The sequence below is a fragment of the Merops nubicus genome, unplaced genomic scaffold (genome assembly GCF_000691845.1).
Source record: "Merops nubicus isolate BGI_N331 unplaced genomic scaffold, ASM69184v1 scaffold422, whole genome shotgun sequence".
Lineage (NCBI taxonomy): Eukaryota > Metazoa > Chordata > Aves > Coraciiformes > Meropidae > Merops > Merops nubicus.
In genome coordinates, this window is record NW_008591333.1 from 3,882 (window position 1) to 14,906 (window position 11,025).

Genomic DNA, 11,025 nt, shown 5'->3' on the forward strand with positions numbered 1-11,025 from the left:
TCACTCTGAATTCCCTACAGAATTGCGACATGTGAATATACAGGGAAAAATGAACAGTGAGACATTCATCTGGATGGCAGGAAGGGACCTGAGAACTGAAGAATGAGATTGAAACACATTTGTCCGTTCAGGTGAATTTCAATAGATTTTTAAGCAGCCAAGTCCCCAAAATTTGATCCAAAGGCCCTTCCTGAGTTATAAACTCACATGCCACCACCATTTCTGCTGCTGCTTCTGGAACATATAAGCCATTCCACAGAAGCACCCCAGGTTGAGGAGCCTTGCACAGCAATTGCAGGTGTTGTGGAGATAATCTGAAGAACACAGCCCCAAGCAGGCCTTCTGGAGGAAGCCTGCATGAGTACTTGTAGCAGAGCTGCAGCTTTGGCTCTAGTGCAGGGCAGACTAGCCACAGACATTGTGCAAGCCTGCAGAAGCTTGGCTGCACAAACAAGAGTGCAAGAGGTGTGAGGATTTTTTAGTGAGCAGGGCTTCGAGGATGTATTTCAGCATTTTTCTTGGGGGGGGGGGAGGATGGGAAGGACATGAGGGATTCAGATCTGCTTCATTCTGTTGGGGTTTTTCCATCAAAGGATCAGTGCAATCTAAATAAGATAGGAGCTGCACAAGCCAGGTAGCAGGGCTAGGGCACATAATAGTGCATGCGCTGCTTAGCTTTGTGCTTTCTTTCTAGTCTTCATTCCGAGACTTTGATCAGGGGTTACTTCTCTGACTAGACAGCTAACATCCAAAATTCCTCAGGCCTATAACTGAAGTCTTAGCTTTACATCCAGAATAAATAGCAATGTGGAAAGAAGACGGATGCAGTAGGTCATAGTAATGTGGGAGTTAAAACCCTTTTATATGGGAGTGCACTTTGTCCATGCCTAAGCCAAAGCAGAGTGAAGAGAGGAACTGAAGAAAAGAAGATGGAGTTGGGAACTGAGATCATTCACATGGACACATCAGGTCTCAGGTCAATGAGCAGAGTCTTGCATAGGGTCCTGCAGCACTTCTGAGTGTGCTCAGTTGTCCCACACTGCTCAGCTGTGAGAGGCTGTTTCAGCACTAACTGCCAACAAGCTGTATATGTGTTCCATTTTATCTTACAGCTCAGCTTTGTCCTGTCAGCATGGCTGAGTGCTAATAGACTGTTGTATCTACCATAACCCCTTTCCTGGAGCCATTCCAAGCACCTTCTATTGAATGTGGCCAAAAATCAGTTACAGATATACAAAGATCAGTTATTGAAACTTTAATACTATCAGGACATGAACATTTTTCTGACATTTGTTCTTCAAAGTAAACTGGGTTTGAAAGAGGAAGGAGGAGAGAAGAAAGGGTTTCTTTGTCATTGACAAGATTCATATTCCAGGACTGAATCAAGAGACCTTTGAAATCTCAGTCCTCCTAGATGAGATTGTCTATGCCAAGTCAGGCGTAACCTGTAACTAAGCAAAAATGTCCTCACTTACTTGAAGGTTCCAGACTCCTCCTGCTCATTGTTTCCCTTTCCTAGTGGCTCTTTCAGGCCCAGGGTGGTGGTGAATGGAGCAGTTGGTGGCCAGTCACAAGTGGTGTTTCCCCAGGGCTCTGTATTGAGGCCACTTCTGTTCAACATCTTTATCAATGATCTTGGTGAGGAGATGGAGTACACCCTTGATAAGTTTGCAGATAACACCAAGTTGGGCAGAAGTGTTGATCTGCTTCAAGGTAGGAAGGCTTTACAGAGGGACCTGGACAGGCTGGAGCAATTGGCTGAGGTCAGTTGTATGAGGTTCAACAAGGCCAAGTGCCAGGTCCTGCACTTCAGTCACAACCCCAGGCAATGCTACAGGCCTGGGGAAGAGTGGCTGGAAAGCTGCCTGGTGGAAAAGAACGTGGAGGGATTGGTCGATAACCAGATGAATATGAGCCAGCAGTGTGCCCAGGTGGCCAGGAAGGCCAACACCATCCTGACCTGGGTCAAAAATAGTGTGGCCAGCAGGACTAAGGAAGTGATTGTCCCCCTGTACTCAGCACTCATGAGGCCACACAGCAAGTATTGAGTTCAGCTTTGGGCACCTGTATACAAGAATGACATCAAGGTGCTAGAGCAGGTTCAGAGCAGGGCAACTAAGCGGGTGAAGGATCTAGAGCACAAGTCTCATATCCCTGAACATGTTTAAAAGTCCTGCAGATGTAGTGCTTTAGGGACATGGTTTAGCAGTGACTTGGTAGAGTGAGGTGAATGTTTGGACTCAATGATCTTAAAGGTCTTTTTCAACCTTAAATGATTCTATTTGTTTTGTACTTGCAGCTGAATTCATTATTGACACTGTTTGTGAGTGCTGCACTTTGCCAGCTTCTGGCAGAAAGATCTGGGTTAACAAACTCTTCTAGGAACTGATTAATCCCTTGTTCCAAAAAGATTTAACAACTGACTGTTGTTTGTCTTCTGGGAAAGGCATCCCGCAACCTTTGTCAGTAACGTTGGATGCCATGTAGAGGCACAGTATGCCAGGACAGTTTCATAGTAAGGGCATAACTACTTCAAGCAGAATTCAGAAGCTGCATACTGGCAGGAACCCAAATTCATTATATCACAACTGTAAACTTGTCCATAACTAGCAGGCAGGACAGCTACTCTGGTGAACATAAGAGAGGGAAAGAAGTTGGCAAGAATGTATTTATATTAGTATCTAACAATCAGAAGCAAAACATTTTAAATTATATAGTTTTTTACACAGAAACTTCTATTGCTGATTAGATTTGAAACCAGATAATTATTTCAAATCTTAGAATGTGCTAGAAGGCAGAAGTATGGCTCCACTCTGTCTAGAAACTTACTCATAAACACTGCTGTAAACTCAGAGAAGTTTCAGTTAGATGAACATAAATGAGTCTCTAGTATGAATATAAAACAGTGAGCTGGACTCTGGACATATACATGTAGAAGCTGGCTTGAAGGTATTTTCAAACATTTACAAGAAAGGTTGTACACTGATGATAACAGCAGTGTGCATATCAAATTTTAAGTTAAACCTGTTATTTGTTATACACAAATCCATCTCACTGTAGAAAAAAATAATAAGGGACAATTAAGATGGTCCTTTTAAGTGCCTAATATTTTTGGGTACAGAGGGGATAAAAGAGGACTATCTTCTATACATCGCTTTTACAAGCAAGAAATACACCATGAAGTTGTTTAATTCTATTTTTCTTTCTTCCTTTTCTCTGGGGAGCTTTTGTGCTACCTGTGACAACCCGTGGTGTTTCACATCAGGGTAACAGCATGGTTCCGTGGCTCTGTGATTTGCCAGCAGCACTCATGCAGGTTCCAAGTGAGCTCTCACATCTTGCTGTCCAAACAGCAAAACCCTTAGCTATAGAGCTAAAGGGAAAAAAAAGCCTTCCAATTTGGCAGTAGGATTAATGTTTGTTTATCCCTTAATCCTAAATCAGGCTTGTGGCAATTCAAGATGAGATTCTCACACACTCCTCAAAAGATACTGCTACCTTTATTAATACAGATACCCTACTCATCTGTGATTCAGTAACTTACAGAAAATGGCCTCAATGTTTTTGTGAAAATTAGCATGAGCAAAAAGTCTACTTTTTCTTTTTTTTTTTTTTTTTTTTTTCCAGATAAAGAAAAATTTAGCAGCATTACCTCTGTCTTTACCTTTTTATCCACTGACCACATCCCAAACACCTCCATGACCATATTCATGGTCACAGGACTTGGTCTTTGTAGAGCAATTTCAAGCAGTCTGTGTTTGTGGTGGGCATACAATTCCTCTAGCTGGCTAAGTCAACATCTAGGAAAAATCTTAAGAGGACCTCATGGTCACTGCAATAGGTTATTGTTAAACTCTAAATCATATTGATGATTATATCAGACTGGCCTTCTCTAGAGTCCACCCAGATAGCCAACGTTTTTTGCTGCTTGGCTCCCTAAAACCTATGGCTGGCAACTGAGAACCATGTAGGCCTGCTGCTCATTTTCATAAGCATCTATGGTAAATATCTGTTCACTTCCACCGGGTTATGTGGTGGAAGCACAGGAGGCTGCTGAAAGAGTAAACAAGCTACTCAATGCTGCACAAAACCACTTCTGAGAATGAAATTTTCCTTTCAAATCACTCTTTTAAATACCAAGCAAATACTCTCGGCCATCAGCAAGGACAAAAAGAGGATCTGTAACCCTTTCTGTATTGATGTGGACTCCGGTGCATTTTTGTTGGGGGTGTGGGAAGGGAAATGGCAAGTGTTTTGTAACTCTCCTTGGGAGAGTTGTTACTCTAACTTCTTTCCTGGCTGGTGTACACTGAAAAGGAGACAGTCTTAGTCCTCCTCTTCAGCTATACCTCAGGCCCTGCTTACTGACAACCTCTGTGGATGTCCTAAGGTGTACACAGCTCTGCTGAGGTGGACAAGCCTTACTACAGCATCCACTCTCAGGTACTGTCAGTTCCCTGCCTTTTTTTTTGCTGTGCTAGTGGAAGTTTCTAGGGGATTTGAAACCAAGTTAACAAAACTGAGCTTTTAAAAAAAGTTAGTACAATAGCATAGGTCAGTTCCAGATGACTCAAAGCACCTGCATCAGCCCTCCCTGCTCCAGACACACACTGCCTGAGGAGGCCAAGACCAGAGCTAAAATATTTACATTCTGTATGTACTCACTTGCTGCCTTTAGGTCTCCATAGAACATGCACTCTGCACTGTAAAATTTCTTGCCATTGCTCAGAAACTTACCCTGTTTAGGACTTTCCATCCCAAAAGCATTTGCTGCATTTCCCCCCCGCTCCCCACCTTCCCCCTTTCCTTGACCACTTACCCTTTCTGACATCAACACAGTAAAAGGAAACAAAATCTCATATGGGGTTTTGGTTCTCTGAACTTCACTGCTCCAGCTTTCAATAACAAATTAAGCATTTACACATCCCTTCATCTCCATGTTCATGGATAGGCATTTAACACAATGGGGTGATAGTTGTTTTTTGAGAATAATATTCTTCCCAAAAGATTTTAGATGGTAACGTATAATGGTGAAGGGTTATATAAAATGCTACACGGAGGGATTCTATTCACTTAAAAATCTTTGCTGTCCTCATGAGAGCAGCAGGATGCATTACTTACTGCCAGCATCTTCCTCCTGCTCATGGAGGGCCAAGATTCAGGGGAAAAGGTAATAACATGCAGAAAAAATTGAAGGAGCAAAGAGATTACAAATGAAATCTTCCAAATGAGAGCAGAGGTGGACCATAACAACTGTTAAGAAACTGTTAGAGACTTCTTTAGTTTACAAGAATATGGAAAAGCAGATAAGTGTAAAATCAAAGGTAGCTAGATATATTTCACCATTTCCTTATTTTCTAATAATAAAAAGAAAGCTACATTTTAAAATTTAAAAACAATGTTTTCTAATTCTTCCACTCTAAATATTTTGAGCTTTTTCTTATGGTAAGTTGATAGTCTATTAAATTTTGACTTCCAAAGTATTTTCTGTATGTCACTGCTTTTGGTGCTGTGATTTTGCTCAAACTTTTAAAACCAGCCATAGCATTTGGGCACATACAAGGAATGGAAATAGAAATGTCTGAAAGACAAATGCAATTTAAAACTACTTGTGTTAAACATCTTATATTATGGTGTCAACAAGACCCATTTTAATAGTAAACAAATAATAAAAGGGAAACCTGGTGTTTTGTTTTCATGGTTCAAGCAAAGAGAAGAGTAAAAAGTAAACAACATCTTGAATGACCTTCTGTATGTTTAGTTGTTTCTTTTAATAATGTACAACATTTTGGAGTCACAAAGACAAACATTACATGCTTTATTGTTTATAATGTCTCCTTTTAACAGATCAAAAAAAAGAGGGTAGAAAACATTATTATGTTCTAGTACTAGAAATTATTCCCCATAGATACAGTGAAAATATCTTAACAGAATTTTGATACTCACTGCTTTTAATTTGCTTTTCTTTGCAGAACATCCTAAATTCCTCAGTAAGACAAAATGTCAATGAAATTTGAATGCTAAGACTTCACAATTCAACACCCTATCCTATATTAATAATCTCTTTTACTTTCAAGAATAAGATCTTGTCCCAAAAACATGAAATTGAAAATGACAAGATTAGTATTTTAATTTCGAAGGTATGTATTTCCCACTTAGTTTGTGAGCCTCTAGGGTGGAAATTTGCAAACTCACCGTAGTAGTTACAATTGTTACAAATTAAGGTTTTAGTATCATCAGATGGCTTAGAGAATGTCACCAAAAATGTTAGGTACCATGAGATTGTCAGTTACAAGATTGAATGATACTATAATATCCTTGTACTTCTATTTAGCAGATTGTCTTTAAAACCTGGCTAGTTCTTTCACTTGGTATTTGCAATGGGAACATCATAATGGAAGTATAAAGTACTGACATACTTTTTCTTTTCCCAGAAATCACTTTGTATGATGGCAACAAGGATAAAATTATTTTAGTTCAAGCATAGTATGGTGCATCAAACTTTGTACTCATGCTTTAAAGAAGCAGTAGGCTTAAATCACAACAATAATTAGCAGGGTTTACCTATTTTTACTTACTGGCTTAAAGCCCAGTTTTTTTCCTCTCTGATGTAGATTTACTTTGCAGACATTTAGATGGCCATCGGGAGATTGGTCCTACAAGGATTTACACTTACCAATTTTTAAGCAGATTGTGCTGGAGGTCACAAAATTTCTTCCACTGTGTTGTCATTTAATTTCAGTTAAGGGTTTTTTTTAAAAGCAGAGGCAGATGGTTGCAATCTTAGTTAGAAGGGGTTTTTTTAACCTACAGTACACAAACGATGACTTCAGGGCTAAGAATTTGCTCTGCTTTGTACTATGCTCAATTTAAAAAAAAGACCTTCCTCACTTTGAAGAGGTTTTTGTCTCAGATGAAGAGAGAGATAGGCAGACAGATGGCATAATGCAAAGAAAAGTCAGAGTGGGAATAAATTAATAAATAGATTCATCAGTGAGCTGCATAAATTATCTTATGCATCTTTTTGTATGACTTAGGAACTTACAGTTCAGGAAATGCAGTTTTTCATAAAACATGCAGTCTACCATATTTCTTCTTTTCCTTCATTGTTAGCCTCGTTCCTGCCTATACTTTGAAAACTATTTTACACCCCTTTCAAAGAACAATTTCACAGTGCAGTGTTAATCTAAGGCTCAAATTGCCCCAAAAGAGACCTCCCTTTTTAAAAATTCATGGCTGGTAGGCACTTCTGTGTGACAGCGACCTGAATTCCAAACAGTGTGATTGCCCTCCCAAGGAGCACGCTCAGGGAGAGAGCAGCAGTGGCCTGCTCCCTTGAGACGACTGGATGGCTGCATTTTACTTTGGTAATGCAAACTGTTTTAACCTGTTTGGATAACTGAGTAAGGAATTAAGCTAATACACCAGCACTATCAGTTCCACGGTGCAAATTAAATAGCTAGGCTGAGATTTTCACACTTAACTAGTGGAGTTTTGATGCTGCCCTTAAAGTAGATAAAGGAGGGTTACTTCTCAGGTCATAGGAGGTTCTCACAGCTCTTTGGGACCCATCTTTTGACCAGCCAGCCTATCAGATGATGCCTGTTAGACTTCAGAGAAAGGACAGAATCCAAGTCACTAGTATTTTTTAGTGTGACATGACATGAGGTTTTTTTATTCCACAACTGTTAAAAACACAGTCTACAACTTACTGCATAGATAGACAACTACAGAATTACTGATTATTATTTTCACTTTTTCCATAGAGATTCGTGATGTTACGTCAACAGCTAGTACTTGTCTTTGGAATATCGCTAGCTTGTGATATATATGCATTTAGAAGATGTCACTCGGAAGCCCAAGTCTCCATGTATTATTCCTGCAACCTCACAGATATTCCACTCGTGCCAAAGGATACAGTGAAGCTTTTGCTAACTTTCAACTATATCAGACAAGTGACTGCAGCTTCATTTCCACTGCTGGAGCACTTGTTGCTGTTAGAAATCGGAACGCAGCGTGTCTATCCTGTTACCATAGGTAAAGGAGCTTTCAGGAACCTGCCAAACCTTCGTGTCTTAGACTTGGGATTCAATAAGATTCTTCAGCTGGATCTTGATGCTTTTATAGGCTTGAGAAGTCTGACTGTGCTCCGTCTGTTTAACAATGACCTTGGAGATTCCATCCTGGAGGACCGTTACTTTCAAGATTTGAGCTCATTAGAAGAACTGGATCTTTCGGGGAACGAAATCACAAAACTTCAGCCTCATCCCCTATTTTATAATCTAACAGTCTTGACAACTGTGAACCTGAAATCCAATAAGATTTCCAACCTGTGTGAAAGCAATCTTACCAGCTTCCGAGGAAAGCACTTTTTGTATTTTAATCTCTCTCTTAATAATTTATACAAGATGGATGAAAGAGCCTGGGTAAAATGCCCAAATCTTTTCAGAAATATTACATTTAACTCACTAGACCTTAGCGAAAATGGCTGGAGCACAGCAAAAGTCCAATATTTCTTAACAGCCATTCAAGGAACTAAAATCAGTTCTTTAATATTTAGGTCTCATATAATGGGTTCAGGGTTTGGCTTTAATAACTTGAAAAATCCAGATGATGATACGTTTGCAGGGCTAGCAAGAAGTAATCTTCATTTGCTTGATATTTCAGAAGGCTTTATTTTCTCTCTCAATTCTTTCATCTTTCAAAGCCTTAGTAATCTGGAATTGCTGAACCTTTTCAAAAACAAGATAAATCAAATCCAAAGGCAAGCATTTTTTGGCTTGGGAAACCTAAAAATTCTCAATCTCTCAAGTAATCTTTTAGGTGAGTTGTACGATTATACTTTTGATGGTCTACGTAGTGTAATGCATATTGATTTACAGCAAAATCATATTGGGATAATTGGTGAAAAAGCATTCAGTAATTTAGTAAATCTGAAAGAAATTAATCTCCAAGATAATGCCATTAAAAAACTCCCTTCCTTTCCACATCTGACCTCTGCCTTTTTAGGTGACAATAAGATAATGTCTGTAGCTGGCACAAAAATAGTAGCAACATACCTTGAATTAGAACGAAATTGGTTGGCAAACCTGGGTGACCTGTATAGTCTTTTCCAAGTTCCAGATATGCAGTATATCTTCTTAAAACAGAATCGCCTCTCTGACTGTATGAAAAAAGGAACTGTTACAAAAAACAATCAGTTGATCTATATGGATCTAGGTGAAAATATGTTACAGCTTGTGTGGGAGAGAGATTTATGTTTGGATGTGTTCAGGGCACTGTCCAAACTTCAGGTTCTACATCTGAATAACAACTACCTTCGTGCTCTTCCACAGGAGCTTTTTAGAGGTCTAACATCTCTAAAGAGACTCAATCTAGCTTCCAACCTATTGTCTCATCTCTCTCCTGGGCTTTTTCCACAAAGCCTAACAAACCTAAACTTATCTGGAAACCAGCTTTTCTCTCCTGACCCTCAAGTCTTTATGACTTTGAGTATTCTGGATGTAACACATAATCCGTATGTCTGTGGCTGTACTTTAAAAAGCCTGCTAGTGTGGCTAAACGAAACCAATGTAACCCTAGCTGGCTCACAGTCTGACAGGTACTGTGTATACCCACCTGAATTTGCAGGGGTGCCACTGTCAGCTCTGATATATGATGGTTGCAATGAAGATGACCTCCAGGAGACACTCAGGTTCTCAGTATTCATCTTCTCCTCTGTCACTCTTCTAATGTTTCTGATGGCAATCATTGTTTTTACTCGCTGTCGGGGGATTTGTTTTGTCTGGTATAAAACTATCACCAAAAAAATGATAGACAGCCATCCGCGAGTATCAGATAAAAGTGAATACAGGTATGATGCGTATTTATGCTACAGCAAAAGAGACTTTGAATGGGTCCAGAATTCTTTGCTAGAGCACCTGGATTCACAGTATTTTGATAAAAACATATTTACCTTGTGCTTTGAGGAAAGAGATTTCTTGCCCGGGGAAGAACATATCAACAATATTCGTGATGCCATTTGCAACAGCAGGAAAACGATTTGCATTGTGACCAGGCACTTTCTCAAAGATGGGTGGTGTGTGGAAGCCTTTAATTTTGCCCAGAGCAGGTACTTCTGTGATCTGAAAGATGTCCTCATTATGGTAGTAGTTGGGTCACTTTCTCAATATCAACTGATGAAACACCAACCAATCAGAAACTTTTTACAAAGGAGTCGATACTTGCGATGGCCGGAAGATTATCAAGATGTAGACTGGTTTTTGAATAACCTTTCTTGCCAAATTCTGAAGGAGAAAAAAGTGCGACGGAAAGCCAGGAGTATAGAACTGCAGACTGTAGCAACACTTCCACATTGACAGTGTATGGGTTGCTGGCTTTCTAAATACCCCATTTCCAGCTGTGCCATGGCAGGAATAAACAGTTTGCTTCATCTCCCAGGGAAGGAGAGGGTAGAAAGACAACTGTTTCAGTATCAATCCTGCTAAACATGAAGGCAGTTTGAAAGCAACCAGCCAATATATGAAAGTGCAACTATTTTATGGAGCACGACACACATTTTCAGAGGAATTACATGAATCACACATGTTCGGTTTCAGACACATTAGTCCTGATTTTTAGAGCACTACTCACTTGCAGGTCTGCTTCAGCTAGAGCAGGATGCCCATGGTTGTTTTCTAAGAGTCTGTGGTACTGTGTGGGGGTGACCAAGTATGCTTTCATGGGTGGCCTTGCCTGACCATAGGTTCAGGGAATACTTGCTCCTGTCCTTTCTGAACTCTCTAAGTTTTCATGCTCTGTTTCAAAGTTGAATCAGTGCTTTGCACCTTTATGCCTTAAATTGGTGTAACAGATTACATGTATTTGTTTTCTACTTAATTAGTCTCAGCATCTTACCTGGAACATACAAACTTTGAACTTCATTCATCCTCTTCCCCTCCATGACTTCTCTGCTTGGTGATAAAACTACGGTCATCGGTCTACTCCACCTGCTGCTGTTTCAGCCTGGTACTTTTTCAGTTGAGC

The 11,025-nt window shown here is 39.9% G+C and overlaps 1 protein-coding gene across 1 annotated transcript; it reads left to right on the plus strand.

The window, feature by feature from the left end:
* The first annotated feature begins 4,396 nt into the window (after positions 1-4,396).
* On the plus strand, positions 4,397-10,358 carry TLR5 (toll-like receptor 5). The gene is made up of 2 exons (XM_008950209.1): positions 4,397-4,443; positions 7,769-10,358. The coding sequence occupies exon 2, from the start codon at positions 7,776-7,778 to the stop codon at positions 10,356-10,358; it is 2,583 nt and encodes an 860-aa protein (XP_008948457.1). The 5' UTR covers positions 4,397-4,443; positions 7,769-7,775.
* The last annotated feature ends 667 nt before the right edge of the window (positions 10,359-11,025 follow it).

Excerpts from the sequence above, each read along its gene's own strand:
- TLR5 (XM_008950209.1), top strand. The coding sequence starts at position 7,776 with ATGTTACGTCAACAGCTAGTACTTGTCTTTGGAATATCGCTAGCTTGT.